This window comes from Drosophila erecta, unplaced genomic scaffold (genome assembly GCF_003286155.1).
Source record: "Drosophila erecta strain 14021-0224.00,06,07 unplaced genomic scaffold, DereRS2 tig00000000-arrow-pilon, whole genome shotgun sequence".
In the NCBI taxonomy this organism is placed as follows: domain Eukaryota; kingdom Metazoa; phylum Arthropoda; class Insecta; order Diptera; family Drosophilidae; genus Drosophila; species Drosophila erecta.
In genome coordinates, this window is record NW_020825194.1 from 10,648,376 (window position 1) to 10,676,026 (window position 27,651).

The following is a 27,651-nucleotide window of genomic DNA, read 5'->3' on the forward strand; positions in this document are numbered from 1 at the left end:
GGGAAGGCTGAGCTAGTTAAGTCATTTATCTGAACTGAAGAGTCACACATCAAATTCCGATCCCCATGTGTTTTTACGGACCTGTTTCGCTCATAAGAAAGATCCTGCCCGCAGGCTCTCAGAAATCCTGTCTGCTCATATTGGGATTAGACAATGCGGGAAAGTCCGCCTTGACAGCCAGCCTGGCGAAAATGTTCAATGGAGATGTAAGCCATATTTGTGATGAGACTTTCTCCATATATATTGTTTCCAAACCATTTTTTCAGTCCAAGGAACCGTCCAAACAAGCCAGTGAATGGAGCTTCACAATCAATAATTGCAGAGTGCAGTTGTGGGATATTAACGGGGAACTGAAGAATCGCCAGTTCTGGCCAAACTATTATAAAAAAGTGAAGGTTTTGGTGAGACGAGTCTCTTCGTAGAACTTATAGATTTGACTATAAGCCCCGAACCGTAGATTTTTGTACTGGATAGCACAGATGCACTGCGGCTAAGCGAGGCTCGCTGTGTTTTATGCGATGTTCTGATGCACCAGGAACTGGACAAGGCTCCTCTGCTGATCCTGTCCAACAAAAAGGACGCCTCGGGATCTCTGTCCATGTCCACAGTTATCGACTTGATGGGTCTGGATCGCCTAAATGGTCGAGATTGGACTTTTAAGGAATGTTCAATGCGGACAGGATCTGGTGTTCAGGTATATGTAGTGATCCCTATTTTCTAAATTCTTTCATTTAATATGTACTGATGCCCTAGGACATCGTCAACTGGATTAACGAGAAGATCCATAGGAACAGAAAGTGATTTATCACATTTTTATATTTTCAGAAATCTGCCAATCTAAATAGTATATTAAATATATATTTAACGTACTTTAGTAACCGCAGTTTGTTACATTAGTATTATAAGAACCTTTTGCCTCAAATAATGATTCATTTAGTTGGCAGATCGGCAAACACTATTTTAATTAGTACATTAATGCAGCCATTTGCTAATCAGTGATTTGACATTGACCCCTGTCAATAATTGAAAAACTCGTGGCTGAGTAGCAACATTGTGGGGACAAAGCCCTTTTGCATTATCAGTTATTAGTTGTTGCTGGTTTTGGGGCCTATAAAAGAGTAAGTTATAGAATTGATTGGCACAGTTTAACAACAGTCGTTGCAATGAACTCAACTCTTGTGATTCTACTTATCTCGGCCCTGGTTCTGGTCCAGGCCAGGAATATTCGTTTTTCTGAGGAGGATAACTCGTCCCAAGTTTCACATCCGCACTCCGTCAACTGGCCCTGTGATGTGGGCCACTTCCCCGAGGCCTACATTCTGATGCACAAGGTGGATAAGCGACTGGAACGCATTGACGACGAGAGTACCAAGGAAAGGATCGGAAATTACGCCGTGAGTCAGTTGAAGCAGTGCATCTTGGATGGCCAGATGGACGTGCACTGTGTTAGGCGTTCGATTGGATTCACCATGTCATTCATTCACCACCAAATGAGCCTGGCCAATGGAATGTAAACTTAAAACCTGTGGTAAAATAAATCGTAGACATAAACTATAAAATTTTAACTGTGTTTTCTAGCATAAAATATAATATATCGGTGATATATATGTTATATATGATATATGGTATATATACCGATATATGTGATCGGCTGATATAGTTTTTTGGTAAAATAATTTTATTAAACCAGTTCTTCCAAACAAACTTGTTTAAAAAATATCAAAATAAATAACTTAAGCTTTAGTAAAAGTACATTTAAAATCAACTTTGAACTATGGTGTTGGGCGAATTCGCATTCGTTTCACCTGGGGCTTGGTGCTGAAGTTTATGGCATTTTACCAGCTCGGCCTGCTGGCGCTCCTTTTCCATTTTGGCGAACTTGCTGCCCATGTAGAGCAGCTCCTTGAATCGATTCTTTCGCCGCTCGTCCATGCTGTATCGTCGCAGCATATCGCGTCTGTCCACAATCGACATGCAGATGTCCTGGCAATCCCGCGACGGCTTGCAGAAGCTCCAGGAGCCGAAAATGGTGTCCACACAGCCGCAGGTGCGACAATAGCCAACAAAGTGTCCGATCAGATTGGAGTTCGCCTTGCGAAAGGATAGCGATATGGGCCCACCCAGGGTCATCATAGTTTGCCCAGAGAAATGCCAATCGGTGAGATTATCCAGGAGATCGTGGGCTCTCGGCGGCACTGTCTCCTGAACACTGATATTTAGTTTAATGCCTTGGTAATTGGGGGCTTTCTGTTCGGCCGCATTCTTTAGCTGCGATTTGTTCATCTTGACGCACTGTCGTCTAGCTCTGTGATAGGCACGATCTTTGTGTTGGGAACAGGTGGGTTTTTCCTTTTCTACACCACCTGAAGTTGGCGGGGACTTGATGTTTATGCGAATGCCTAGCACTAGAGATTCCCAGGATCCATTTAGATCGCAGGGGGCACCTGAAGTTTCAAACTTTATATACATGAATCTTTGCTCTGGCGCCCCTTCTTACCATCAGCTGGGTCCACGAAGCAGCAGGGCAGCTTCTTCTCCTCCTCCTCATCCGACGATTGATTGGACTTGCTTGCCTGAATGCTCTCCAATCGTTCCAGGATCTTATCTAGAACCGGGGAAATCCCCAACTGGTCCTCTGGCTGTTGTTGTGGCGCCTGCGTTGGTGTACATGGGATGATCTCTGATCCCTTTTTGAAGCTAGTTCCGATCTGACTTGCTTTTAAATGACATTCATAACTTCTAATGGATTTACAGCGATATCATTACTGACTTACCTGTCTGTATATGGCTGGGTGCAAATCTAATTCTGCCATCGACAGGATTTTGACCGGTTCCCACAATCCGTTGAGCCACCTCCAAAGGCGACAGGTTCATTTGAGTGGCCATGCTATCAATGACATTATTACTACCCAGCTGTGAGGGCTGATTGACTAGAACCTCTGGAAACGGTGTTTGCAAAACGGATCCAGCCGGATTATTATTCAAGGGTATATTCCTTTTCATGGGTGTCCTGGCAGGATGTCTTCCTTTCTCCAAGACCTCCTTCCACCAACTTTGCTTGGTTTTCAACGCCTGATTGAGGCTATCGATTTGCTTCTGATACTCATCCACCAAGTTAAAGAATGAGGTATGCTTGATGGCCTTTAGCCCACCAATTATCTGCTTGGGATCCAGTCCTGAGAAAACCGATTGCCAAGGGTTTATAGCTTGTGTTTTTGGCACAGACTCCACCACTTTAATTTCCGTTTTGAAATCAGATTTAGAGTAAGTTACTTTATCGGGCTTCTTTTCGGGCACTACATTCTCTTGAATGGGTGTACTAGATGACTTGTATTGCGGCTTACTCTCCAAAGTTTTCTTAGGCGACTCATTGAGACCAGGCTTTATCAATGGAATGTCATTCCAAACCAGCTGCCGATTTTTGGAGTTTGGTAAATAATAGGGTTTTAGGCCGCCATTCTCATTACTTTCCTTGTTCATTTTGATAAATGTTTCCAGGGCCTTCAGATAGTTATTGTTTTGCGGAGTTTCAATTGGGGCACAAGTCTTAGTTGGAGTTTTACTTTCTGGTTCCTTACATTTTGGAGTAGTCGCTTTTGGCTTATCACACTGACTTTTTGGAGTTTCAATTGGACCACAAGTCTTAGTTGTAGTTTTATTTCCTGGTTCCTTACATTTTGGAGTGGTCGCTGGAGTTGGCTTATCACACTGACTTTTTGGAGTTGGTTTTTCAATCGGAACACAGTTCTTGGTTGTGGCCTTACTTTCTGCTATGTCACATTCAACAGTAGTCGCTTTTGGGTTTTCACACCGACTGGGAAGGATGTCGTCGCTGTTCATCCTGCGACGCGACTCGTTATCCAAGGGATAATCGGCTTCACTGGTAATATGGGATTCTCTGGGAAATTTATGATCACTGAACAGCTGACAGAAGCCCTTCTTATACTCATCGTAAAGTCCACCAGCCTTAATGCTTGATCTTCTGGAGTTTATATCATCTATCAACCTTTTGAAAGCATTGGTAGCACTTCCGGGCTCCACATTTTCAAAGATGCCGGATAGATCATTTTTCTTTATAGCTCTCAATGATGCTCTACTATCTGTTACTAGAAGAGCATCCTGCTTGATTTGCTTCTGCAAATTGGGTTCCATTTCTTCGTTTATTTTTTCGGCCAGTTCTTTGACTAAATCGCTTTTCTGAAGACGCTCAATCACATCCATTAAATCTGATAATGCACTTAATTTCACTGATCCCGACGAGCTTAGAGGTTTCGCTGGAACAGACTTGGAGTTCAAGCTTGGTGTTGGCTTTTGCCAGGCCTTCAAGAAATCGTTGTATATGCGATTGAGCTCGAAAATTCGGCGTTCTCCAGGATCCTTGACCTTTTCTGGTGTTTTAACTTGAAGCATATCTTCGGGGACATCCAGTTTAAGCAAAATCATACTACTTACCAGAGGGAGCTTATCTTCTGCTTTAGCTTCGACCATTGCCTTAACAGTTTGATTTTCTCCATTTCCAAATGGAAGACGAGCAAGACAGTTTCCCGATGTCACGAACCGATCATCGGTGGCATCGAATTTGATATTGGAAAATTCTAAAGTATCTTTCTCTTTAGCCATTAGTTTTTCGGTTTTCTTGGGTAGCGAAGTGACATCCCTTTGAGGTGGTACAGGATCTTTAGATTCCATTTTTGCCTCGACATCGACATTACCGGATCCATCCCCCTTTAAACGCTCCCGATAGGCATCATATAGTCTGTTGTAATGTTTCGGGCTCAAGTTGACCTGCATTCTCGACCAAGACGAGGCCTCCTTATGAGACATACTAAGTTCCTGATCCTCTGTCTCAGTGCAACTGATTGGAATCAGATTGGGTATTACTAGTATGCAAAAAATATGTAGCAGATGTCTGGACATCTCATGTTTCGGTTTCGAATCTGTGGTATATTGTGACTATTGACAGTTTTTTTACTTAATATAATTGTTCAAAATATCTGACGTTATTCCAAAAAGTGTATAGATGGTTTGTTACCAGAAGTGAAATCGAAATTAAAGGTTTATCTACCTTTTGAGCCAAATAATCAAGGCCTTGCTGCACTATTCACTAGTTCACTAATTTCATATTTATTGCCACAGAAATTTTGATCATGAAACAAAGCTCTCAGATTTTCCTATACCACCTTATTGCCTTCATTGTTGCAGTGTCCAAATGAGGATTCATCCTGGGAGAACACATCACCTTGCTCACTCTTCATATGTACAATGCCCTGCTCCTGGTCATTAATTTGCATATAAGGATAATAGATGTTCCTGTGTGGCTTGTAGGACTCTTTAATCACCTGGGGCGATGTCCAACGCAGCAGGGAGTGGGGAGTGCCCAACTTATCACTGGTGCCGGTCATGTGTCCCGCTCCAAAAGGCTGCTGTCCCACCATCAATCCGGTGGACTTGTCATTTACATTTAAGTTGCCCACATTGACTCTGAAGGCATCGTATGCTTGCTCGATGAAGCTCTCATCCTGGGCAAACACCGAACCTGACAATCCGTGATTGATCTGGGCCACCTTATCCATAGTCTCCTTGAGCTTATGATCCGGATAGACGTAGACACCGAGAATCGGTGCCAGCAGCTCTTCCCGACATATGATATTGTCCAGATCCTTGACCAGTACAACCGTTGGATCTACGTAATAACCACGTCGCTTGTCGCAGCTTCCTCCAACGAGGACCTGGCAAGTGGGACTCTGGTCGATGTACCTCAGCCACATGTAGATGCGATCGTAGGCCCGTCGGTTGATCACCGCCGAGCAGAAGCAATCGCAGTACGTGGCATCCTGTCGTACGACCAGGGATGCAGTGATCCCTAGAAGTGGCCTACGTATGTGATTCTGCCACAGGGACTCCGGGACATACAACATCGAGCAGGAGGAGCACTTCTGGCCGGCGTACTCAAAGGCAGATCTTATCGTACAGGCAACCGCCGTTTCCGGTTCCGCCGAGGAGTGCACGAAGTGAAAGTTCTTTCCGCCTCCCTCGCCTACCAAACGGGGATAGTTCTGGTAGAAGTTGATATTCTGGGCGACCAGTTGCCAGAGCACCTTGAGAACCGTTGAGGTACCAGTGAAGTTAATCCCCGCCAATTTCGTATGTTGCGTTACTACGGATGCAAACGTTGTCTCCTCGGCGGGCACAAAGTTCACCACACCATCGGGCACTCCAGCTTCCCGCAGGGCCTTGAACACGAAATAGTTGGACAGGATGGCCGAGTCGGAGGGCTTCCAGAGCACCGAGTTGCCCATCAAGGCGGGCGTATATGCCAGATTGGCAGCGATACCCGTAAAGTTGAACGGACTGATGGCAGCCACAAATCCTGCAAATAAAATGTTATACGCGCATAGAAACCCATACTAATTGTATAGAGACCCACCTGAAAGTCCCCTCAACCGCATGGAATTCCGGCATTTTCTTTGGGTGTCGCTAATGGGTTCGTAGTTGGCCAGCTCACGCAGGAAGACGGGATTAATGCGCATAAAGTCCACCAGCTCGGCCACATCCATCTCCGCCTGGCGCAGCGTTTTTCCCTGGCCCAACATCGTGGCCGCAATGATATTGTAGCGGTATCTTCCGGCTATCAGCATCGCAGCCCGTTCCCAAATATCAATGCGATCACTAAGACGGACCTTGTCCCACTTCACCTGCGCCTCCACACTCTTATCGATGGCCATTTGGATGAGCACGCGGTGGGCATGGCCGTAGTGGGCAATGGGCTGTTGGATGTCGTAGGGCAGTACCTGTTGGAAGTCCTCCTTGGCCTGGAACTCCTGGCCATTAATAACGATTGGAACGTGCTCTACCCTATTGAGGACGCCCAGCAGGGCGGTCTCCAGCTCGTTGCGTTCCTTTGAATCCGCATCATACTGAAGCAGCTTCTCGTTGGCCACCGCCTCATCCAGCGTAAAGTGCTCGGATAGCTCGGGTCTCTTGCTGGTACTTCTAACAGACACGAGGCTGGAATTAGATTAAAAGTTAAAAATAAAAGCAAATCAAAATAGGCGCAACTTTCGATTAATGATTTATAGCTATAAAGTAGCTAGTTTTCGTGATATCAGTCTGGCATTATCGATAGGCAGAACAGCTGTGGATTCGATAGGAGCGCAAAAATAATAACAAAACCACTGAAAACCAATTGTTATTATTTTGTGATGCAATAGTTTCAGGATTTGGACACAAAATGCAGCTTACCCGCCTTTTACTGAAGCCTCGAGCCTCGGAAGTATTGAGCGCATATTTGAAACAATGCCATGAGCCACCTTGGACATCATATTTCGTGAAGGTAGGACTTCCTTATCACCAACCGAGTATTTTGACCGGATCTAACGAGGATTATGCTCCAAGCCCAGTTCCACGATGTGGCCAACGATCAGAGGGGAATGTCTCACTTTAATTGGACCCTGGATAGCGGCACCAACTACCACATTCTGCGCACCGCCTGTTATCCCTATATGAAGTACCACTGTAGCAAGCGGGAGGTGCAGGATCTTTGGCTGGAGGACAAGTTCTTTCGCTTCCTTAAGGTGATCAATTTGGGTAAGTCCAGCAACCGTACTATGCTACATTAGCGTGTGGTCACTTGGAAAGGTGATATGTCCTGTAATGAATCGCAAAATTCATACTGGAATGTCCTTTTTCGAGTTTAAGTACACTCCTAAGAGACAGCTCTTATGTCCCTAAATTCTGCACAGGCTTACCAATGCTCTTCTATGGACTGGCTGCCATTCGTCTAATTAGTCACACAGAGATCGTTCATGTCAGCGAGACGGTAAAAGTTCCCATATACTTTCTATATCCCGAGGACAAGGGCTCAAGCTTTTGATTTGATTTTGAAACAGCCAAAATGTGAAATGTGAAGACAAGCCGTCTTATCCAAGTACATAATATTTCGTAAAAGTAAATGGAACACTGGATACTTATCATCCGTATATGTATTTGTCTTTTTGAGATAACTACACTTTACATTACTTCTTCACTTTGTGTGGCTACTTGACTTAGTGTTATGTTAAATCTATTAATTGAAACCAATTATTTAAAGTTACCGAAAACAACATTTGACTATTTCTTGGAAATGGCCAACAACAACAACCCAGAACAACACGCATTCAACAAGCATGAACTATTAGCACTGGAACATCTTATGTTTTGCAATCTGTCGGATGATTTTCACAGGTCTCATCATAGTTATCCAGGAGCAGGGCCTTCACAGACGCCTCAAACTGAGTCAGTGAACATGGGGCATCGCAGTTCGGAATGGTCAGCTCCTTGGGGAATTTGTCTTCGCTGTTGTAATAGTAAACCAACTGCAAGAAAGCCCAAACTGGTAAGAAACCCTGAGTTAATAGTACCACAAAATCACCAACCTTCACCTCAAAGTCTCCATCACTGAAGGACTTGCTGTGATGCAGCTCGAACGCCAGTGCCGATGCATATTCCGGAAGCTTGGTAGTCTGATCCAGTATCCCCAAGGAATTCATCACATTAACCAAAGTCACATCATGCCCGGAGTACAGGAATATTTTGCGATCGGGATTGAGGTTCCTCTTGCGCTTATTCTGCATTTTGTTGAGTATATCCGTTAGGAAGGCTCCACCTTTAATCCGCTTCATCAGATTTGTTTCGGTGAAAAGCATATAGCTACGTTCAGCTAGTGGCCTAATCTCCTCGGGGTATATATTCTCGGTCCAATCGGGCAGTACCAGATTAGCCTCCTCCTCGATTCTAAGTGTGTTATAAAGTAGCTCCACATCCAGTACATTTGAAATGTTCTATGGGGATAATTTGGAGTCAGGAATAAACAGAGAAATAGATCGTATGGTATAAGTGAAAATAACAACCAATATGGCTGCAACTCTCTCCCACCTTGCCTGTGTTCTTGGTTAGCAATTTGTACAGCTCCAGGTTGTCCTCGTTCAGCTTTTGGAGCTCAGGAGGTGGGGATTTGTAAAGCTTCTGCAGAATGTGGTCGTACTTCGCACACGGTTTTCTTTGGGCCAATAGCTAATTGAGATATCATAGTGTATGTTGATGACTTGCACTTGCCTAATGGATATACGATTGCACTCACGATATCTTCATTGCGAGATAGCGTATTGACAGCCACCGGCTGCCAGGGAATGGGCAGCACATTCTTGTTCTCCAGCGGCGGCATCATGCCCGCCAAGACGGTCTGGGCGCTCATCTAAAAGATAACACACGGCCAACTGATTAGGGCACCCCCATCTCGGGCAGATAGCAAATGGTTTTAGAGGATTTCTTATCGAAACGATTGACGCACCACACAGCGCTCCGCCGCCGAGCTGAGGACATGCACCTGTTGCTGGGTGTACAGGCTGTTCGGGGGCAGCAGCCGGTAGTAGCGCATGCGCAGATTCCTTCCCAGGTTGTACGCCTGCAGGCTGCCTTTCTGTCATGTGTAAAATATCAATATCTTTATCAAAACATTCTACATAGTATTGTACTTATGAGGTGTTTAAAGTTATAGTGTCATACATCAGCATATATCAGTTTCATATATCTAAAAACGCTGCAATGGTTTCAATAGTTTGGAACATGGAATGGAAATCAAATAAGTTAGGTGTTATAAATATACTTAAGCACACTGTTTTATATTATTTACATGATCACAGTTGATTAAATACTTTTTAAAGACTACCGTTGAATAAATACATTGCAAAGTGTAAAAATTCGTACGATAAAATGTGTTAATTGAAAAATAAACAAGCACAAGGGAGATCGCTATAGTCTAGCTCCTCGCCTATCAGATACCCCTTACTCAGCTAGTAGAATGGCGATCGAGAAATTGGCATATAAACAAAAGGAAACAAGAGGGAAGGCCATAGTCCAGTTCCCCGACTATCAGATACCGGTTACCCACAGCTAGTGAAAGTGCGAAAGAGAAATTTTCAAAACACACCAATTATATCGACAGAAATGGGCGTGGCAACTCATGTACATATGCAAAAAGGATGTTGGGCGATATATGGTATACTAACCGGCGTGAGGGCTCCCATCCCGCCCTGCCAGTCGTGGGCTGCGTGCGGATCCAGCGGATAGAAGCCACTCGGATTCTTGGCCCCATGTCGGAACAGCTGGTGGTGGGGATTGATAAACACAGTGCTCAGTTTGCGATGTCTACAGCTTAATGGCCGAGATGGCGGCAGCTTACTATGGATATCATGCGTAGATTCCGCAAACCCTGCTCGTCGTTGCTGTCGCCGAACACAAAGTATGCCATCATGACAAAACAGAGGGCACTTCCCAGAGCGATCACCGATATTTTGGTGCCGCGTCGCGATTTGCAGTCCATTATTAGAGGGTAGGCTCTGGGTGGCTCTATGCTCCTGCTGCAGTTGATCGAGAAAATATATTTCAGATTCGCAGCCTAAAAATAGTTTTTTGTTTATTTTATAGCGAGTGTTTTCGATTTCGCTGGCCCGCTGGCCCGAAACAAATAATAATAAACAAGTACAACAAACACAAGTCACGTCCGATGGCAACAAAAGCCGTATAACAACTGAGCGGCTGTCGATGGAGCGCTGCCCCACAACCAGAAAGAGAGGGAGCGATATGAGGCGAGAGAGAAGGCTATACAAAACAGAAAGAGGGCGATAGAGACAATCGGAGAGACTGGGAGACAAGTTTTTCATGTGATTTTGAGAGAAGTCTTTGAACATGTGCGAATAATAATTTAATTAGTCGCTCATTGGCAGTGCAAATTGGGTGTCGACTAGGTGCTACTGTGTACTATATGGGGCGTCTATCAATTTGCACTCATGTGAAAAACATTTGAAAAGAAATCCTTATTGTTCAGGTTATTTGTCTTCGGACTTGTGACATGTCATTATATCTGCCTTGCGACAGGGCGATCCCCATATTGATACTTATAAATATCTATAAAATATATATATTTTTGATCACTACAAATTGCAACGATAAATCAAATTGGGTAACGTTTCTGGAAATATGTAGATCTACAGTCGAACGTAAACGCTGAGATATCTATTTTCATGATTTGGTGGGTGGCAGTTTCTCGTCATCATCCTCGGATTGTTCGCTGGTGGGTTCCTCCACCACGTAACCCTGCTCGGCTGTATAGATGCGCTTTTGCGATACTTTCCTACGCTTCCTGGGTTCCGATTCGGATTTAACATATTCCCCCGATCCTGACTGCTCGCTGATCTCCACCGATGAGCAGCTACTTGATGTACGCTGGGAATCACCAGATTCATCAGCTCCGGCGGACTCCGAATTTGAAGGGTTGAAGCAAAGAACAAGCTCTGGAATCTCATAGCCGTATCCCTCGTCCTCGGTGAGTTCATCCTCCATTTGAACATATTCTCGAATTGGCTCATGGAAACATGGGCTGGAATCGATGGTAGTACAGATTAGACCAGTTTCCACATTTTCGCTGGTTGGCAGAGCCAAGTGCGTTTGCATATCCGATAGGTAGTTGATCACGCCCATTGGCCCGGCTACATAGGCGGCATTTCCAGCGGGGACTGACCAAGTTGATGAGCCACTGGTCAGTACTGGGTCCATGCTATAGGAACGGATTGCACTCGCAGCACATTGAATCACCGGATAGTCATAAATCCCGGGCATAAAGTACTCGTAGTATCCCAATATGTTGCGGCGTCGCCTCGATCCAGACATTTTGACCAGTTTGCCTGTGAATAAATAGGACGCCCTGCTAATCCCCGATATCTTATCGATATTATGAATAGTGCTCGTTGGAGGAGTCCTCGACTGGCGCCAGTTGATTGACAATGGTCAGTCTCATTCGCAGAAAATAGATGCGAACACTCAATTGCCGCATGAAGTGTAACTGCAGGCAAAGTTCAAAGATCATCAGTTTGGGGGAATCGAGGGCCAGTTCTTTAGAGGATTAGGAAAGCTGCGTTAGCGATAACGATGGCGGCGTTGTCCAAATAGGGACTTTGTCTGCCGGAAACTGAAGATGAAACAAATTTGGAATTTCATTCGACGAGAATTTTGAACTTTGCTTAAATAGCTTGCCTTAGTTACATTCGCACACTACCATCACAGACAACCAAGTGGCACAAAACAATAGGTTTTCTAGATGTTTAAAAATATTCTTATTGATGTTGGCATCTCAGTTGACTTGATTAGCTTTCAAGTTTATATACAATTTTATATAGTATTTTTGTTTTCAGATTGTACTCTACGTGTCTACTTTTCCTAACTTTATAGACAGTCTTTATTTATACACTTAGTAAGCGTAGTGCAGCTTCAAAAATGTGCGGCATTAATGCTAGTTTCCCCCGAGGACACACCTTTCCGTGTCCAGATCCTCGTCCAAATCAATCCGCTGGCAATCGTTATGTCCCGCGGAGCAGCGTTTGTACAACAGGTAACTGAACCACACGATCAGTGGAAGTAGAGCCAATCCCAGAGGCATTAGGAAGAGCAGCAGGAAATCCCGCGGATCGCTGGTCGGAACTCCCTCATCTGTACTATCGTAGTCCGACCAGTACTCCCTCTCCTGGTCCGTATAGTCCGTGTCGGGCAGCACATCCAGAAAGGCTTCCCGGATCTTATGGCCTCGATAGCTGATGGCCACGCAGGCGTAGTGTCCGGCATCTCTTAATCTCACTCCGTCCAGTATCAGTTTGCTGAGGTATATCTGTGGCGACATCAATTTTTCGGGATCTGTGGACAGTAGCTCATATGTTCGACCATTGTAGCGGACAATATGGGTGCTGAAATTGGAGGTTGTGGGTGCCGTGGAGGCTTCACCAGCTGACTGAGTTCCCACGTAGGTCTGTCGGCGAAACCACTTGATTGTGGGATGCTCCTCGCTGTGAACCCGGCACTGCAACACCACCCTACTGCCCACCAACGTGGTCTTGTTGTTGGGATACGAGTCCACAAACTCAGGGGCAGCCAATGAGGTGTCTACAAAGAGATTGTATAAGTAATCTGCGATTTGGTGATACAAATACTTACTCTTAACATCCAGCTGATAGGTGCGAACCAGTTGAACGTCCACAGCTTGAGCCTTATCCCAAATGTGCGGATTAATACTGCATTTGTAGAGTCCCGAATACCGCTCCGTCACATTCCGCAGCCAAAGTTCCGGACGACAAAGACTCGGCTCACATGGCAGAGCAGTCCATTCCTCCACAGAGCCCAGTTGATGACAGTTGTTTTCGCTGCATTGCTGAAATAGGTGAACACTTATCAATGGTTACTAACAAAGGTAGCAAGAGCAGTACTTACCTTGAAGTACCAATGTATCTTGATGTCATTCAACATACTCTCATCCACCAGACCTTTGAGATTGCACTGCAGTCTGACATCGAAGCCGGCTCTCTGTTGAATTAACTCGGTGTTCTCTGCACCGGCAAAAAATAAAGATATAACAAAAATTCCGAAACATTCAATCAAGGCAATGGCAATTGTTTACTATTTTCTGTGTCAATGATACCCAAATTGACAGTATCTTATCATGCGCCGCGCTGCCCGAAATTGCGATTAACCTTCAGAATGTTTTGACGAATAAAAGCGGAAACGTGTAGTTACAAAAGCACTTCTAAATGAAAATCTCCATGTACTCGAATCTTAAATGACCCCTATAGTAAAATCGAAATTTGTGTACCAACTCACCTGTATAGTCGACAAAGAAGCCGTGGGATTGCTGAAAGCCGCAGAGACAAATGAGAATCAATAGGCAGATGCGGCCGGACCACAGATCACAAATCATTGGATCCATTTCCATTTGGCATATCCGCGATATTATCTTCCACTTGCTATCGTCAAAGGAACCTGTCGAACACTTTGATTAGTTACTTTTGGGGCACACACAATGGTTTGGCATTTATTTATTTGAATTCCATTGGCTGGCCGGCCATTCGTTTATTTCCCAAATGATCGATTTTCATTTAATTTCTTAGCAAACAAACGAGGCTCTCCAAAGTTTCTATTTATTTATTTGGTCTACGCGGTTGCATTGCCACTGCTTAGAGCACATTTTTCACACATTTTATTGTGCGCTGTCGGCAATGAGTGTAAAAATCCACTTTTGTTTATTTACTTGGCCATTCGAAGCGAACGGGTGCTCTACATTGGCTTACACACACAAACACTGGGCCACAAATCCTTGGTGCTCATATATATAAATTATCAGAATTTCGCTTCCCATTTATTAATAAATAGTGAGTGCCATTTATGCAACAATAAATCATTGCCGCAGCGATAATGCCCGTTTATCAATTGATTGGCGGCTACCACAGAACTTTCGGGGCCACTCGATAAATTGAGAAGCGCGTAGAAGGGCTGTAACTGCTCGAATCGTATTTTGATGAGATGAGATGCGAAAAACTATCTGTCGGCAGTGCAGATAACAGATCTACTTCGGGATAATATTTTAAAATAATGCTCGATTGAGAGAAACATAGAATGGCAAGTTATTTCAATCATTATATTCTTTAAAAATTCTGTTTGCATTCTATGGTGAATGTATCTTCTTTAATTGGAATGACACGAACCCATCATTTGTCGACCACAAAACACGAAGCTCATAAAACACTTTTAGTACCAGGGACGTTTGTTTATGCATTTCGTTTTCCAAGATCTGCGATCTCTTCCCATTGTGATGGAGATTTATCTGTGTTGCCCCACTTGATTGGCATCGACTCAATTGATTTATACGATATCATTTATTAGGTGAAAAGTTGATTGTTTAATAGACAATTTGTTTACCGACCGGACCGAGGAGCAGTGGAATCAAAATAGGAACAAACACACTCACTTTGCCTAAAACCAGATGGACAACTGACACGAAGACTTCATAATCGCCCGGTTTTCGCTGATACGGCGTTTTAATTTTTCCACTAGTTGAAACTCCTGCTCTGCTTCTCCGGTTACTTTATGCCACACACGCGATGGTCACTGAAATTTCGCGAATTTCGCAAAATTCTAGATTTTCCGCGTCCGGAGATCCAATTGCTTCTGCTTTCCACCCGACAATTGGCTATATATTGGCTCCGTAAATATTGTAGCCACAACGATCTTGCGATCGTTTTCTTCCGTATGCGATCCGTTCGCGGGGCTGGCTATCAACAAACTACTGTAATACACGATTCGAACAAGTGTTACCCCTCGGTGGCGACGGCAGCGGCCACCATGAGCATTGCACTGCAAGAAAATTCCAGTGATTACAAAATTACCTGGAATTGCTGTAGTATCCCAAAGATAAAATCATATTTTATGTTCAAGGTTAGTACTTTTGTTTGAAAATGCAAAGTGAATACTCGTATTTCAATTCGCACTTATGGGATATACCTCTGGTTTCTGCAAGTGCACTCTTGCTCTAGGTGCTGGCATGGCTGGGAACAACAAAATAAATGTGTTTTATAAGCAGTTTTGCTTATCGCATATCAATATCGGTGCGTAAATATACAGTAGTCGATGGAGTGGCCCGATATGGGCCCAGTGCCAGACACCTATGTACATATCCAGTGAAGGCACCGCACGGCTATTGCCACTTCCACATCAAGTCGAAGATTAGAGAGCATTGCGGCTGGCTGGTCTGCTTAGCTTTATCGGGCAATCCGAACAATTTTCTAAACCATAGATGGCTGATAACATGTAAATTCGTACTGGTATTTAAACAGCTCTTGTGCGACGAGTCACAGTGGTTTTGGGTTTTGTGATAAGCCATAGCTAGCGTAGCAAGCCATTGATTGCCGGGGCTTATCGGGTGGTGGTCGCTTGATAAAACGGCCAATAAATGGAGCAGAAGCCACCAGCAGCTCGACGCCGAAACTCCGCGATACCAATTATGGCGTCTATAGATTGCTACCAATGGCGACAACAATGGCACCAATTTGACCAGCTCCAATGCTCCCAATGCTCGCAATGCGCAACAAATCCAAATTAATGCCCAATGGGCCGGTCAACAAAAGCCCCCCGGCCAGACCTCTTGATAACTCCCCGGTGGGCATGTGAAACTGATTAATGTGGCATTAAAAATAAATCTCAAGTATGTGTTTGGGTTTTCAGTGAAATTGGTTATTTTTGGGTAAAATTATATTTATGGTATTTACGATAAATAAACAATTGCGCTTATTATTTCTTTGGCTCTTCCAGGAGCCGCAGACATGGAAACAAGTTCCCTTTGGGTTTAGCTTACAATTCCCATTGAAGTCAGTATAAATTGATCGAGTTATTGGTTTTCAAGCCAAGCATATATAGGTTTGGATTTTGGCTCGGCATCAAGACGAAATGGACGACTTGTATTTGATGAACAAAGAAGAAAAGTTGCAGTATGATACCTCAAATTTTGACTTTAAGTCCCTTAGCTTTAGACAAGATGCGGCTGTGAATTCATTAGGCCTACGAATGGATCGATTTACAAGTGAAATTGAGCGAAATGCGAATTATGCCTATTTCATGCGGGATACCTCTCAGCTTTATCAAAAGATGGCTAAAACAGATACCAAGATCAGTGCGAAATACGAGCAAAACTGTGAGATGCCTAGAAAACTGGAATGCTCTGTTGAAGATACAAATGATAATCAAAATAAGCCTCGAGTTCAGCTGTAAGGCATCAATATAAGGCCCCCTTATTTTTAATTAGGAATGATTTCTTACCCAGGAAAAAGGATCGCTTGAAGCTGAAATACATGGAAGCTCTGAGGCTGGATGAAAGCCTTGAAGCCAGGGTGAAACACTCTGCCATGGAATCCAGTCCCGATATGGAGGAACAACAAGCCGAACTGTGAGACCATAAACTTCCCATGATAACATTTCTTTAACTTTATTGGCCTTTGTAGGAGAAAACTTCACAAGGATCAGGTAGAAGTGCATAAAGGTGTGCAGGAAGAAATAATGGCTTGCTTCAAGAGGGACATGGATGACCTAATGAAACAGTATGATGCTGAGTACTCACGACTAAGAAAAGTGAACTCTGGGTGGATGAATCAGCAGCATAACCCCACCGATAACACTCACCAGCCTTAGCCAGCGCTTAGGAATTTTTAAGATTTCAGCATTTTATTAGTGGCAGTCAAAACATGTTTTTGAAGCGTGTTGGGTTTTGACTTTAAAATAAAAAAATATGCAGTATTTTTCAGATTAATTTTTTAATAGTTATCATCACTTTTCCTTTGGCTTCAGCTCACTTAGTTCCGTGGCATGCTCGGCCAGCAGATCGAGCATCACCTCGATCTTGAGGTTGCACATATTGTTCTCCTCCTCGAGGGCACGAAACTTCTTGTTCAGCCGTAGCATGTCATCCACGTCGCCCTTCCGGCTCGAATGCATCCAGATGCCGTCCGCAAAGCGCAGCTCCTTGTTGCCCAGTGTCAGGGAAATCTGGCGGTAGTCATCCAGATCCTCGGTGGCCACCGGATGTCCTATATTGCAACGTCCCTGGCGCACTGGAATCGGCTTCGACTCGAACTTCTTGTTGAAGAGCGGCATGGCAAGCGACTGAAACGGAAAGTTGACCATATTTCGATTACTTCCCCATTTGTTGTGACTGGCCCCGTTGCCCAGGACAACGGACACTTGTCGAGGGGTCAGCGTTCGCGGCAGGACTCGTGCCGGGTTTTTTTATGGCTACTAATACCATATGTACCTGCTTGAAGGGTGGCAGGCTGTCACAGATTGACAACGCACAGCAAAAGCCTGCCAGAGGCATAGAATCGGTGAAATACAGCGAATTCCCAGTGCCGCCGCCTAGATTTGGAATCCAAAGTTCTTTAAATACGGTTCTTAGTTGCTGAGAATCTGAGAAGTTTTGAGACAAAGCTTGCTTGATTGCTGAAAACTCAAGTGTATAAACCCGCCATAAGCTGATACAAACATCTACATTGTAACATCTATAATAATAATATAACTATTATTAACATGATCAAATAAAAATAAAATAGAAACATTAAATATTATTAGGAAATCAGCTTAAAATGTGATTGCAGACACTAAAGGAATATGACACAACAGGAAAACAAGCAAGCCATTCTCAGGTAGGAAGGCAAACATATATTTGTGTACTAAACCCATTCATAAAGGCAATCCACCATTTAGCAACTCTGTGCGGGAAATGGCTGAAGGAGTGGATCGCCTGGTGCGGGACCAGGCCCACCTGAAGGTCCATCTCAACGGAGTTCTGGATGAGAACCGCCGGCTGGACCACGAGTTGGCCAAGTGCAAGAGCATTCTGGCTCGCGGCGATTACCAGGAGCTCAAACACCGCCTTCTGCTGAGCAATAATGCATTGGACGCGGCCAAGAAGCAGGTGGATGAGCTCACCAAGGAGCGGAACAGCCTGAAATCCATGCATGACTTCTCCAAACAGACCATCGAAACCATGGAGATGGATCTGAAGAACTATCGCGTCCATTTGCAACTGTCTGGAGATGACCAGGTATTATCACCATACCCTTCCTACCCACCAGAATATTACAAAGAAAAACCAATCCCATTATTGTTATTTTATAGTAAGCTTTGAGAAAGTCGTATGTTCTAGGGACGCCAGAGAGACTAGCGCGTACAAATCCTAAAATACACTTCTACGTTTTCGGAATTCACTTTTAGGTCATCCAGCGGTACTCGAAGGTCGTCAAAATGCTGGAGGCGAAGGTGGTGGACCAGCAAAATGAGATTCGCACGCAGGCGGAGACCATAAAGGCACTCCACGATCACAAACAGCACAGCGGGGAGCAACTGCTGCAGCTGCATGCTCAACTGAGGGACCGCGAGCAGAGTGAGTCCAAGGTGTCCATACTGCAGAAGCAGCTTAAGGAGTACGAGGTGTCGCTGAGACACACTCACAATTTGCTTATGGAGAGCACAAGACGGGAAACCAACGCCATGCGAAAAGTGGAGGAGGCCATCATACTCAGCGAAGAGGCAAACAAGGAGAAAATGGAGGCCACCAAGCTGGCCGAGGCCTACAAGGAGGAATTCACCCAGTTGGCCACCAATATCGGCACCATTATGGATGAGGCGTCCACACGGGTTGACGTTGAGGTGGACCAGCTGAAGAATATGCTCAAACAGAAGGACACTTTGATTATCACCATTAAGGAGAAGGTAAATTCTATAATTTTATAATGATCATCGCTTATGGTTACAATAATTTTAGCTGAAAAAACAGGCTGTCGATCATAAATCGGTGGTTCACATGCTGGAGACCCGGAACAATCGCCTGGAGCAAAAGTACAAGGAGGTGCTGAAGCAGAACGATAAGCTGGAGGTCGAGTTGGAGGTAAACTGCCGCCGACTTGGCGAGCTGGAGCGATCCCTTAACGAAGTATACGGGGAAGATGCCCACGATGCCAGGATGTGAGTATAGCATATGGAATTACTATGTGAACACTTAATGACAATATGATTATACATCAAAACGCGTTTAGAAAAAGGCACTATGAGTCGCAAATGGAGCACTGCCTAATGGAGCATAAGAAGATGAAGGCCAAATACCGCGAAGGTATGGAGGACATCACGCAACGCTTCGAATCGGAAATTTACAAGTTAAGGGAGGATAACTCCCTGCTGCTGGCGGAAAACGAACTGCTTAAGAGCGGGGCCGCAGGTGACAGCTCCAGGCAGCCTTCCTAGACCTTCCTAGACCTGACTTTACGATTGTACAAAGATATATTTTATGATTAATTTGTACATATTAAATTACTTTGACGAGATTACACTGCGTCCTCTTCGATCGGGAAACAAACTGGGAAACCAATAGGCTGGCTCATCGCCCGTCTGCTTGTCAATCCAGCAGAGACCTTCGCCGAGCAGCTTGTCCAATGCCTGTTGAGCACGGTAGTCGGTCCATCTGAGGACGAATAATACAGAAATCAAGTGGCTATTCAGCTTAATGTACACGTGAAACCCATACCCCAAATCCTCGATCAACTGACTCGGCGTGACACAGCCTTGTTCGGTATTGGATGCGGCATTCAGTATGTTGGTCTCCTCCATGCTCAGCTCACCGGGAATGGACTGAACTATGTACTTCCCCTTGCCCAGTTTGTGCACCACAAAGCTGCAAGTACGATTTGGAAATTGATAAACCTGGTAAACATGAAATGTAAAGCAATGACCATTACCCGTTGCCGAAAATGCTTAGTTTCTTAGCGGCCATTAGGATGTCCTCCTTGGTGATTTCCTGGTGCACTGAACTCAGACCTCTGGCGGCGATCAGCCGAACTCGCAGATCGTCCAGCTCCATGAATCCACCTGTATTGTGATTGGCAGCCAGGCAAACCTCCACCACCTGGACACCCAGTTCGTAGTAGAAATCTCCCATTCCCAGCACGCTCCAGAATCCCTTACCGGTGGCCAGCGGATCCACGCCGATGGCGGCGCACATTTCTTGAAACTGTTTTCGAAATTGCGAGTTCTTGCGTATGTCCTCCTTGTGTTTCATCGCAAATTCCTCGAGCTTCACCCGAAAAACCTCCATTTGCTTGGTCATTTGTTCGAGTTGGCTTTCCTGCAGGACGGTGCCCTTGTCCTTGTACTTCTCCGCAGCCAGCTTCTGCTGCTGGATGGCTCCCAGGCCCACACGTCGTCGCATTTCTAATGCTAAAGGCTTTATTTATTAGTATTTTTAAATTTACTCCATGAAAATTAATCACAATACCAAACAGCTGTTTTTCTTACGTGCTGCAGATACGTAGACGTAGCGTAAAGAGAAAATGTGCTGTTGTTCTAGTCGGGTGCTGTTATGCGCAATGTTAACTATTTGAATTTCATAGAGGGCTGAAATTTACAGAAAAAATATAAAACTAAAAAAAAGGATAATTCTCGAGCAAGTACTTTACATCTGTCTATATTCAAATGTCTCAATCTGATTCTTTATAAAATTGTTATATGCTTTAAGTTAATAACTTTGCATATAATAAATGTGATAACAATAAGAATTTAATAAATTATTTAAAATTTTTCATTTTCCAAGCAAACACCATCTGATATCCAATTTAGCGCTCAAATAAAATGCATTTGTCACAAGGTCCGCACAATTAATGTTTAATGGACCCACCGCCCCCATGGTTCAATCAACAAACATCGCATTCGGGGGTAAAAAAGAAAATAATCGCAATATGACGAGAAACCATGACAAGGGTTTTCATCGATGAGCCCGCATAATTATGATTGGAAAACGTCATCGGATCAGCTGCTAATTTATCCCATGAAAGTCACTCGTGTTTATAATGCCAGCGGAAATCGAACCCGCTGATTAAATTTCCGATCTTTGCAGCCCACTATGGGGAATTTGACCTGATTTGTTGGCAAAAATGACTTTTTTAAATATAAATATAGTAAAAATTTGTAAATAGATACATTTTTAGAGTAGGGTTTGAGTTAGGTACTTATGAACCTATATGTTGTGGTTTTGATGACCTGATTAAGGCTTGTTATGTATAAACTTTTGATCTTTGAAATAGAGCATTTGCAACACTTTTATATCCAGTGCTTTGTCGTTAATTTCCACACAAATTGATGATCACAAATATTCATATGCGTGGCCATATGTCCAATAACTAGGTCAAACATCAAACTCGGGCACACAACTCAATGGGATTGCATAATGGCTTTGTTAATTGAAAAATCTTGGCATGTCTATTAATAAATTGTGGCCAATCTACAAGCAAGGGAGTGTAACGCGATATTACACTTTCCAATTGATGCATTTATTAATAGTTATATAAATGATAAGCTATTGAACTTGATAGTATAGATGGAAAAGTATACAAAACAGTCAGCTGTGACTAAACAAACTAATGATAAACAGTTGTCACGTTGCAGATAGAAATCTAAATGATGTAAACAATGATATGCTTGATTGCTATTGCGATTTTATCTTAAATTTAACAAAGACCAGTGCGATATGTAATATTTTTATGAAAAAATAAAAAAACACGCTTTTGAACACGCTTCGTGCACTTTATTTCTGGATTTCATCGCCCTACGTGCATTTCCTCTTCCATCTGTTGGCATTTGTCGGATGCGCAATTATTTGGACAGGAAGCCATGCAGAGATGAAAACGTTCGGATACAGATACAGATACGGGTAAGGGCGTGGTAAATATTTGTTTGTTTTTCACCGTAGTTGCGGCCTGACTTGCAAATGCAAACCGAATCAAGCCAAATAAAACGCGCAGGGGCGCACAAAAATGAATGGAAGTGCTGAAGGAAAAGCGAACTGAAATAGCACCAGATAAAAATAAACAAAATGCCGCTGAGAGACAAAGGGCCAAGATGCAACACACAAGGCACGAGCGAATGAGGGAGTCTAATTCCGATGACACACAGAGAAATTACTAGCAATTATGCACAAGAAATAGTCGAATTTCATGTGATATCTGAGGGTTCCTCATTTGAATGATGATCGTTTTGATTAGATATGTACATTTTGTAATATCCATCCTTAAAAAGTAGGTATGCATTACAGCAATCCAGTTTGATTGTAAAAGAAAAACAGTGGGTGACGCAATGCGGGATGTTTGACAGTCGAGGGCGAAATATTTGGGCAGCTGACAAACACGCAGTTCGCTGCGTTGGACCATCGCATGTAATCAGCCGCATTAAATGCAAACTGCAATATGCCAGAAATAGTTTCGAGCAGATGCCGTCAGCTTAGCATATACTCGTTACAAACAGCTACGGATGCCGAGGGGATCTAGAGATGCAGCTACGAATACAGATACAGATACGGATACAGAGATACAGAGATACATCAACATCAGGCATTACGACAGGCGGAGCAAAACGGCTGCCTTTCGAGCTGACCAGCTCATTTGATTTTCCATGCGTCGCAGATCGCATTACACATTAATAGAGTCCATTCACATTTCAGTGGCCTTTCCCTTATCCCCATCGAAATGCATATGAAATGAAGCCACAGAACCACAGGGGAACCACCAACCACCGGGCCAAGAAAAAGTTGAAGAACCGAACAAGAAAAAGCCGATCGGGGTCACCACTCCCCGGTCTCATAATTTATCCAAAACACTCGACGAGTGGAAAACGGGTGGAAAACGGAAAACTTTCGGCTGGCAGCGGAAAACTCTTTTGTTCGCGGCGACTGAAAAGTAATAATACAACAAAAATTCAAAACGAAATAAGAGGAAATCTTAGACAATGCCTGCAATGCCGGCGAGGGCAATAAAAACTGGATAAAAATGGTGGGAAATTAGGGAAAATCTCTGGCAGTGCTTTGCGTACGCAATAAAACCAGTTGGAAAGTTGGTCGCCGCAGCGATCAATTATTATGCCGGCCTATTGTTTGTGCATTTTCCAAGTGACTGCACAGGGAAATAAAGTTTTCTCAATTTAATTTAATCATATAATGACAGGGTATCTGTTATACAAATGCGATGCTCATCATTACCTTAAACCGTGTAAAAACTTGAGACTCAGCAACCATTCATTGATATATTCACAGTAGCAACAGTCAAACTTTGGTATATCGCACTAGAAAACCTGATAACATTGCGTGGGAAAGATCGTTCTGCATCAGCTGGTTCCACAATTTCTCTCTGTGTAACGCCATCTACTTTTTATAGTTGCAGCGGCAATTGTCGCTGGTTTTCGCCTTGCCAACCAGTTTGGGTGTGAAAAGTAACGGGCCGAGCAGGCGAACACACCCAGGCAAATAAGAACACTGAAGTGGGTCAGCGGGAACTTACAAATCGCGACTTACAACATACGACTTGGCTGGCGTGTTGCATGCAACAGCGAGGCAACAGCGGACAAAGCACCGAGGCATAGCCAAAGTGACCCACCGATGTGATTTATGCCCACGACCCACTCTCCGTATGCCATTACACATGCGATTTGTCTAAGGTTTCCTTTCCCCCGTGAATTATGATCTCGGTCAGTGGGCTGTGGTGGTGATACATTATGTATGGTGGGCAAGACATTAGCTTTCCCGTTACCCAACGTCACACGATCGCCGACAGCTGGGCGAAAGCGGAGGAAAACCCAAGCCACCTCTCCAAAGAACCCGAGATCTGTGTAGCCTCTATTTCGGCTGCGGGGTTATCTATTATGTCCAGCGCTTTCAACTGGACACTCCACTGAAATCGGAGGCTCGTGAGATTTATGGGGCAGCAGACGGAGTGGCAGAGTACGAAATAAATGCACAAACTTAGCGACGGCTACGGCGAACCAGAACTCGTACTCAAACTCGAACCATCCCGTCGTCTGCTGGCTGCAATTAAGCGCCCAGGAGTCACGTAGAGTAATTGTAGTGCCTTTCGGGATCGGGATCGGGATCAGGCAGCCGGGAGAGATAAATGAGGCAAATTAGCACTCGGCGACCCGTTCAGGAAAAGGGCAAAGGGCAGCCTATGCATCAGCGAAAACGATCAGGTTGTGGGACTGGCTTTATGTCATAAGCGAAGAATCTGAATCACACCTCATCGCATACATATATCACATACTCGAGAAATGAATCATGAATCATGAATATTAGTGCACTACAGCACTTGCTCAGAATATACCTCACATTCTTGGGATAATTCCTCAGATAAATCGAACTAGAAATACTTCGGAAAACTCAAATATGTGGAAAGATACTCCCATGCTTTCAATAAATCGCTGAGTGCACTTCGGTTGTTGATCCGCACAAAGGGAAAATCAAAACAGACCCTACTTCCCAAAACTTTCTTTCCTTTCTTGAGACCGCGTGAATTCCGGAAATCACAATCGAGAACAATGGGAGCAATCAAGAGCTGGTCCCTAATAACAAACCTCTGCAAACGGAGCGAAATTCTATCTCTCGAGTGTCCAATTGATACGCATTTATCGCCCCTCTGCAAGTTCCTGATTTCATCGCAAGTCCCCTGCATAAAACCGCATGCCTCAACCCTTTTCCCCCTTCCCCCGCTTCGTTTAATGTTTTGTTTTGGGCAAGGCCATAATGAAAGCCAAAAAAAATAAAAGTAAAATAAAAATAAAACTAAAACTAAAGTAAAAAAATGAAACCCTAAGCGGACAACGACAATTCCTCGACTGTCTATGCTTTTTGGGGAGCAGATGTTACTTTTGGCGGCTCAAAACGAGAATTCTTTGAGCCAGCCTCGTCTCTCCACCTCTCCACCGTTTCCCCGATTCCCCGATTCCCGATTCTCCGGCTGCTGCTCAAAAAACAAAACCAGAAAACCGAAAATAAGACGGCGACGACGGGTCGGGAGAAAGGAAAAAGCAAAGCACTTGTGCCAGCTTGAGCAGCTCAACGAGATATTCGTACGCGTGTGAGGATGTGGAAGTACACTGCGAGAAATTGGGCTTCAGCCATTCCTTAAAGCCCCATATTCGTGCAGTGTCAGGAATACATACTACGATTCATTTCTCAACATAAATTCTGTATTCTTAATTATATTTGTTTATGATATATGATAAGTATGAATGGTGGTTGCCATATTCAGCCATATGACATGCATATAAGTATGAATGATTCGGATGAAGAGATGTGCTCGTTATATATCCACCCGTTTTGCGCAGTGCACATGGGGATGTATTACAAGTGCGGAAACGGGAAGAGAGAATGCTCCATATGAAGCAGGCGGTGCAGAGAAGATTGCACCGGGCTGTGTCAGATTCAGGTTTTGGTTTTGGCGCAAAAAATGCTCAAAATTTCCAGCAGCAGGTATTCGCACTCGTATTCGTATTCGAATTCGCATCCGTGAGGCTCCGATGATGAGGGCAGCCGCATTCACATTCACATCCACACATCCACGGCAGCAGCCGCTGAAATTGGCGCAAAATTTACAGATTCCTTAAAAAATAAAAGAAAAAGAATAAGAAACAGCAAATGGAAAGCGACTACAGCAGCGGCACAGGTCCCCATTTGTATCAGTGCGGCGCCGAGTTTGTGAGGCCTTTCAAAGACGGGGGCAATCACAGGCCCCAACTTCCCCTATGGATCCCATGCCTCATATATGTGTAATATGTAAATTTATATATTTGCATATATCACCTCCCCCTAAAACACTTTTATGCTCTATAAATAGCGCGCTTACTGCGACTATATTACATGTATCAACACATTCAAGAGCGCAAGCATACATTTCTGTTTTCTAATTGATTGTTATCCAAATATTCGACGATGCAGTTGCTTATTAATTCTTAAAACACATTCTCACTGCTTTATGTTTCACTAATCACTAAAATTGATTGGCAAGGCTAATCTAATCATCTTTGACAAGGCCTATCGAAAGAACCATATTCTAAGCAGTTATTTTGACCAGTTAATATGTACTACTTAACATTTCTTGATTTCCCACTTAAGTATACCAATTAAAAGTAGTTTAAAATGTGTTTTAGGCTCACATTACACATGCGCTATTTGTGGCAGTGCAAAGTATCTGCTAGATTCATTTCAAGCGACCGGAACTGCAGTTTGCACATTGCACACAAGAGAAAGAAACAGCTGACGGGGTGAGGAGAAAGCAGAAAAGAGGGGCTCCTTAATGAGCTCATTTATTAATTAGGCGAACGTGACGTCAGCCGCTGTGTATCTCAAACTGCCTGCAGTACGTTCGGCACTAAAACAGCAGTTAACCTCATGCGCAGCGCGTGCGACAGTTCCATTGATCGGATGCGTTGGCTTTGGCTCAGGGCTCATTCCTTTCATTATCATTCACTGCTTTCAACCTTTTGTGGGCCGGGGTTACATGCTACGTGGGCCATAAACTAATTTCAGCCAGCCAGTCGGGGGAAAACAGCTTGAGTTTTCCGCAGACAAGCTGCGTGCGGCGGAAGTGACGGCGGAAAAGTAGCCCATCAGTAGACCCAGACACGTAGCCAGAGAACATCTATAAGATAAAAATATACTCGCCGACATGCATTCAAATAATGCGCAGTGAAAACTCAGCGCAGCAACATGCGTTATCAAAATAACCTAAGCTGAAGCGCATTTCAGTGGAAATGACGCAGCAATGGGGTGACGTCGAATGGGGTGGCAGATTTCAGGGGAAAATCGAACAGAGGGGCTGAAAATCTCTTTTGCAACACTCACACATATCCCACTGCATTGTTCCCCTCTCGAGTGGCGCGTTTTTGGATGGATTATTTTGGCGAGAGGGTTGCTTTTTGCATAGAGTTGCACGTGGACGTGGCACGACCTGTGCCACATATCCAACCACCCGATCCGATCCCATCTGAACCCATCTCAACCCCTGTTCACCTCGCAAGCAGGTAGTTGCCAATCCGAATTTGGACATCGCGCCAAAAACATATGAGCAGGGATATCCATTTTCTATACAGTGAACGCCGCAGAATCGAAACTCTTGGATAGATAGATACATATACTCGTAGGTAAAAGTTACAGTCAATTCAAATGCGCCACAAATAAAGTTCAGTAAAGGCTTACATTCAATTGGTATCTAATAACAAGATGTACATTTTGAAAGGAATGCTTTTCTCTGTTCTCTTGCGTTTCCGTTTGCGAGGGCCCACTGTACGCCCGAGCACAACAATAAATCGCAATCCTTTGGGCGCGGCCTTTGTCCGGGGCACTCTTCAAAATGACTAATCGGTCCGGAGCAGACGAAATGGTCCTGAAGTCGAAGATCCGAGGTAACACCAGCTGCTCCTCCAGTGGAGAGGCCAGTGGAG

The 27,651-nt window shown here is 44.1% G+C and overlaps 12 protein-coding genes across 17 annotated transcripts; 5 read left to right on the forward strand and 7 right to left on the reverse strand.

Annotated features, from left to right (window-relative positions):
- The first annotated feature begins 21 nt into the window (after window positions 1–21).
- Window positions 22–868, forward strand: LOC6555394 (ADP-ribosylation factor-like protein 3). The gene is made up of 4 exons (XM_001982314.3): window positions 22–206; window positions 267–401; window positions 458–694; window positions 754–868. Exons 1-4 carry the CDS (start codon window positions 66–68, stop codon window positions 799–801), a joined length of 561 nt encoding a protein of 186 aa, XP_001982350.1. The 5' UTR covers window positions 22–65; the 3' UTR covers window positions 802–868.
- A 278-nt stretch (window positions 869–1,146) lies between these two features.
- LOC6555395 lies at window positions 1,147–1,559 on the forward strand. The gene has a single exon (XM_001982315.3). It carries the CDS (start codon window positions 1,164–1,166, stop codon window positions 1,512–1,514), a length of 351 nt encoding a protein of 116 aa, XP_001982351.1. The 5' UTR covers window positions 1,147–1,163; the 3' UTR covers window positions 1,515–1,559.
- Window positions 1,560–1,629: 70 nt separating this feature from the next.
- LOC6555396 lies at window positions 1,630–4,934 on the reverse strand. 2 transcript variants are annotated; one of them, XM_026980635.1, is made up of 3 exons: window positions 2,775–4,934; window positions 2,498–2,716; window positions 1,630–2,444 (listed from the first exon to the last, which is right to left on the reverse strand). In XM_026980635.1, the coding sequence occupies exons 1-3, from the start codon at window positions 4,915–4,917 to the stop codon at window positions 1,762–1,764; spliced, it is 3,045 nt and encodes a 1,014-aa protein (XP_026836436.1). In that variant the 5' UTR covers window positions 4,918–4,934; the 3' UTR covers window positions 1,630–1,761. The 2 variants fall into 2 exon arrangements, with proteins under 2 accessions (XP_026836436.1, XP_026836440.1); XM_026980639.1 differs by lacking the exon at window positions 1,630–2,444 and having other exon boundaries at window positions 2,606–2,712; window positions 2,775–4,857.
- Window positions 4,935–5,004: 70 nt separating this feature from the next.
- LOC6555397 (delta-1-pyrroline-5-carboxylate dehydrogenase, mitochondrial) lies at window positions 5,005–7,881 on the reverse strand. Its single transcript, XM_001982317.3, has 4 exons — window positions 7,749–7,881; window positions 7,243–7,648; window positions 6,428–7,008; window positions 5,005–6,370 (listed from the first exon to the last, which is right to left on the reverse strand). The coding sequence occupies exons 2-4, from the start codon at window positions 7,320–7,322 to the stop codon at window positions 5,172–5,174; spliced, it is 1,860 nt and encodes a 619-aa protein (XP_001982353.1). The 5' UTR covers window positions 7,323–7,648; window positions 7,749–7,881; the 3' UTR covers window positions 5,005–5,171.
- LOC6554371 (uncharacterized protein C15orf61 homolog) lies at window positions 7,111–7,985 on the forward strand. Of its 2 annotated transcripts, XM_026980631.1 has the most exons (3): window positions 7,111–7,333; window positions 7,396–7,587; window positions 7,743–7,985. In XM_026980631.1, exons 2-3 carry the CDS (start codon window positions 7,431–7,433, stop codon window positions 7,871–7,873), a joined length of 288 nt encoding a protein of 95 aa, XP_026836432.1. In that variant the 5' UTR covers window positions 7,111–7,333; window positions 7,396–7,430; the 3' UTR covers window positions 7,874–7,985. The 2 variants fall into 2 exon arrangements, with proteins under 2 accessions (XP_026836432.1, XP_001982354.1); XM_001982318.3 differs by lacking the exon at window positions 7,111–7,333 and having other exon boundaries at window positions 7,340–7,587.
- On the reverse strand, window positions 7,949–10,598 carry LOC6554372 (lysosomal acid phosphatase). Its single transcript, XM_001982319.3, has 7 exons — window positions 10,220–10,598; window positions 10,047–10,142; window positions 9,329–9,457; window positions 9,119–9,232; window positions 8,914–9,051; window positions 8,415–8,819; window positions 7,949–8,354 (listed from the first exon to the last, which is right to left on the reverse strand). Exons 1-7 carry the CDS (start codon window positions 10,358–10,360, stop codon window positions 8,190–8,192), a joined length of 1,188 nt encoding a protein of 395 aa, XP_001982355.1. The 5' UTR covers window positions 10,361–10,598; the 3' UTR covers window positions 7,949–8,189.
- Window positions 10,599–10,943: 345 nt separating this feature from the next.
- LOC6554373 lies at window positions 10,944–12,122 on the reverse strand. Its single transcript, XM_001982320.3, has one exon. It carries the CDS (start codon window positions 11,704–11,706, stop codon window positions 11,059–11,061), a length of 648 nt encoding a protein of 215 aa, XP_001982356.2. The 5' UTR covers window positions 11,707–12,122; the 3' UTR covers window positions 10,944–11,058.
- Window positions 12,123–12,130: 8 nt separating this feature from the next.
- LOC6554374 (cell adhesion molecule-related/down-regulated by oncogenes) lies at window positions 12,131–15,539 on the reverse strand. The gene is made up of 6 exons (XM_001982321.3): window positions 15,358–15,539; window positions 14,825–15,210; window positions 13,681–13,849; window positions 13,294–13,409; window positions 13,021–13,234; window positions 12,131–12,969 (listed from the first exon to the last, which is right to left on the reverse strand). Exons 3-6 carry the CDS (start codon window positions 13,790–13,792, stop codon window positions 12,326–12,328), a joined length of 1,086 nt encoding a protein of 361 aa, XP_001982357.2. The 5' UTR covers window positions 13,793–13,849; window positions 14,825–15,210; window positions 15,358–15,539; the 3' UTR covers window positions 12,131–12,325.
- On the forward strand, window positions 15,537–17,053 carry LOC6554375. The gene is made up of 3 exons (XM_001982322.3): window positions 15,537–16,616; window positions 16,673–16,795; window positions 16,851–17,053. The coding sequence occupies exons 1-3, from the start codon at window positions 16,300–16,302 to the stop codon at window positions 17,035–17,037; spliced, it is 627 nt and encodes a 208-aa protein (XP_001982358.2). The 5' UTR covers window positions 15,537–16,299; the 3' UTR covers window positions 17,038–17,053.
- On the reverse strand, window positions 17,052–17,903 carry LOC6554376 (protein chibby homolog 1). Its single transcript, XM_001982323.3, has 2 exons — window positions 17,657–17,903; window positions 17,052–17,508 (listed from the first exon to the last, which is right to left on the reverse strand). Exons 1-2 carry the CDS (start codon window positions 17,717–17,719, stop codon window positions 17,173–17,175), a joined length of 399 nt encoding a protein of 132 aa, XP_001982359.1. The 5' UTR covers window positions 17,720–17,903; the 3' UTR covers window positions 17,052–17,172.
- Window positions 17,904–18,001: 98 nt separating this feature from the next.
- Window positions 18,002–19,721, forward strand: LOC6554377 (serologically defined colon cancer antigen 8 homolog). 3 transcript variants are annotated; one of them, XM_026978907.1, is made up of 5 exons: window positions 18,002–18,044; window positions 18,106–18,445; window positions 18,616–19,113; window positions 19,166–19,365; window positions 19,437–19,721. In XM_026978907.1, the coding sequence occupies exons 1-5, from the start codon at window positions 18,010–18,012 to the stop codon at window positions 19,639–19,641; spliced, it is 1,278 nt and encodes a 425-aa protein (XP_026834708.1). In that variant the 5' UTR covers window positions 18,002–18,009; the 3' UTR covers window positions 19,642–19,721. The 3 variants fall into 3 exon arrangements, with proteins under 3 accessions (XP_026834708.1, XP_026834713.1, XP_026834711.1); XM_026978910.1 differs by having other exon boundaries at window positions 18,030–18,044; window positions 18,520–19,113; window positions 19,437–19,682; XM_026978912.1 differs by lacking the exons at window positions 19,166–19,365; window positions 19,437–19,721 and having other exon boundaries at window positions 18,520–18,951.
- LOC6554378 (vacuolar-sorting protein SNF8) lies at window positions 19,659–20,732 on the reverse strand. 2 transcript variants are annotated; one of them, XM_026978924.1, is made up of 4 exons: window positions 20,669–20,732; window positions 20,133–20,610; window positions 19,922–20,068; window positions 19,659–19,858 (listed from the first exon to the last, which is right to left on the reverse strand). In XM_026978924.1, exons 2-4 carry the CDS (start codon window positions 20,600–20,602, stop codon window positions 19,708–19,710), a joined length of 768 nt encoding a protein of 255 aa, XP_026834725.1. In that variant the 5' UTR covers window positions 20,603–20,610; window positions 20,669–20,732; the 3' UTR covers window positions 19,659–19,707. The 2 variants fall into 2 exon arrangements, with proteins under 2 accessions (XP_026834725.1, XP_026834728.1); XM_026978927.1 differs by having other exon boundaries at window positions 20,689–20,724.
- Between the last annotated feature and the right edge of the window lie 6,919 nt (window positions 20,733–27,651).

Coding starts and splice junctions, on each gene's coding strand:
- LOC6554372 (XM_001982319.3), bottom strand. CDS start 10,360: ATGGACTGCAAATCGCGACGCGGCACCAAAATATCGGTGATCGCTCTG. Junction 9,233..9,328: donor CGGCGGCGGAGCGCTGTGTG/GTGCGTCAATCG, acceptor GTTATCTTTTAG/ATGAGCGCCCAGACCGTCTT. Junction 9,052..9,118: donor TATCTCGCAATGAAGATATC/GTGAGTGCAATC, acceptor TATCTCAATTAG/CTATTGGCCCAAAGAAAACC.
- LOC6555396 (XM_026980635.1), bottom strand. CDS start 4,917: ATGTCCAGACATCTGCTACATATTTTTTGCATACTAGTAATACCCAAT. Junction 2,717..2,774: donor ACCCAGCCATATACAGACAG/GTAAGTCAGTAA, acceptor GTCATTTAAAAG/CAAGTCAGATCGGAACTAGC. Junction 2,445..2,497: donor CTTCGTGGACCCAGCTGATG/GTAAGAAGGGGC, acceptor TTGAAACTTCAG/GTGCCCCCTGCGATCTAAAT.
- LOC6554378 (XM_026978924.1), bottom strand. CDS start 20,602: ATGCGACGACGTGTGGGCCTGGGAGCCATCCAGCAGCAGAAGCTGGCT. Junction 20,069..20,132: donor CTAAGCATTTTCGGCAACGG/GTAATGGTCATT, acceptor TCGTACTTGCAG/CTTTGTGGTGCACAAACTGG. Junction 19,859..19,921: donor CAGTTGATCGAGGATTTGGG/GTATGGGTTTCA, acceptor ATTCGTCCTCAG/ATGGACCGACTACCGTGCTC.
- LOC6555394 (XM_001982314.3), top strand. CDS start 66: ATGTGTTTTTACGGACCTGTTTCGCTCATAAGAAAGATCCTGCCCGCA. Junction 207..266: donor CGAAAATGTTCAATGGAGAT/GTAAGCCATATT, acceptor CCATTTTTTCAG/TCCAAGGAACCGTCCAAACA. Junction 402..457: donor ATAAAAAAGTGAAGGTTTTG/GTGAGACGAGTC, acceptor CCCGAACCGTAG/ATTTTTGTACTGGATAGCAC.
- LOC6554373 (XM_001982320.3), bottom strand. CDS start 11,706: ATGTCTGGATCGAGGCGACGCCGCAACATATTGGGATACTACGAGTAC.
- LOC6554376 (XM_001982323.3), bottom strand. CDS start 17,719: ATGCCTCTGGCAGGCTTTTGCTGTGCGTTGTCAATCTGTGACAGCCTG. Junction 17,509..17,656: donor GCCTGCCACCCTTCAAGCAG/GTACATATGGTA, acceptor TTTCCGTTTCAG/TCGCTTGCCATGCCGCTCTT.
- LOC6554375 (XM_001982322.3), top strand. CDS start 16,300: ATGGACGACTTGTATTTGATGAACAAAGAAGAAAAGTTGCAGTATGAT. Junction 16,617..16,672: donor AATAAGCCTCGAGTTCAGCT/GTAAGGCATCAA, acceptor TTTCTTACCCAG/GAAAAAGGATCGCTTGAAGC. Junction 16,796..16,850: donor GAGGAACAACAAGCCGAACT/GTGAGACCATAA, acceptor TGGCCTTTGTAG/GAGAAAACTTCACAAGGATC.
- LOC6554371 (XM_001982318.3), top strand. CDS start 7,386: ATGCTCCAAGCCCAGTTCCACGATGTGGCCAACGATCAGAGGGGAATG. Junction 7,588..7,742: donor CCTTAAGGTGATCAATTTGG/GTAAGTCCAGCA, acceptor AATTCTGCACAG/GCTTACCAATGCTCTTCTAT.
- LOC6555395 (XM_001982315.3), top strand. CDS start 1,164: ATGAACTCAACTCTTGTGATTCTACTTATCTCGGCCCTGGTTCTGGTC.
- LOC6554374 (XM_001982321.3), bottom strand. CDS start 13,792: ATGGAAATGGATCCAATGATTTGTGATCTGTGGTCCGGCCGCATCTGC. Junction 13,410..13,680: donor CTTCTTTGTCGACTATACAG/GTGAGTTGGTAC, acceptor TTGCCGGTGCAG/AGAACACCGAGTTAATTCAA. Junction 12,970..13,020: donor CTATCAGCTGGATGTTAAGA/GTAAGTATTTGT, acceptor ATCTCTTTGTAG/ACACCTCATTGGCTGCCCCT.
- LOC6555397 (XM_001982317.3), bottom strand. CDS start 7,322: ATGATGTCCAAGGTGGCTCATGGCATTGTTTCAAATATGCGCTCAATA. Junction 7,009..7,242: donor GAGGCTTCAGTAAAAGGCGG/GTAAGCTGCATT, acceptor ATCTAATTCCAG/CCTCGTGTCTGTTAGAAGTA. Junction 6,371..6,427: donor GCGGTTGAGGGGACTTTCAG/GTGGGTCTCTAT, acceptor TTTTATTTGCAG/GATTTGTGGCTGCCATCAGT.
- LOC6554377 (XM_026978907.1), top strand. CDS start 18,010: ATGACACAACAGGAAAACAAGCAAGCCATTCTCAG. Junction 19,114..19,165: donor TTATCACCATTAAGGAGAAG/GTAAATTCTATA, acceptor CAATAATTTTAG/CTGAAAAAACAGGCTGTCGA. Junction 19,366..19,436: donor GATGCCCACGATGCCAGGAT/GTGAGTATAGCA, acceptor AAACGCGTTTAG/AAAAAGGCACTATGAGTCGC.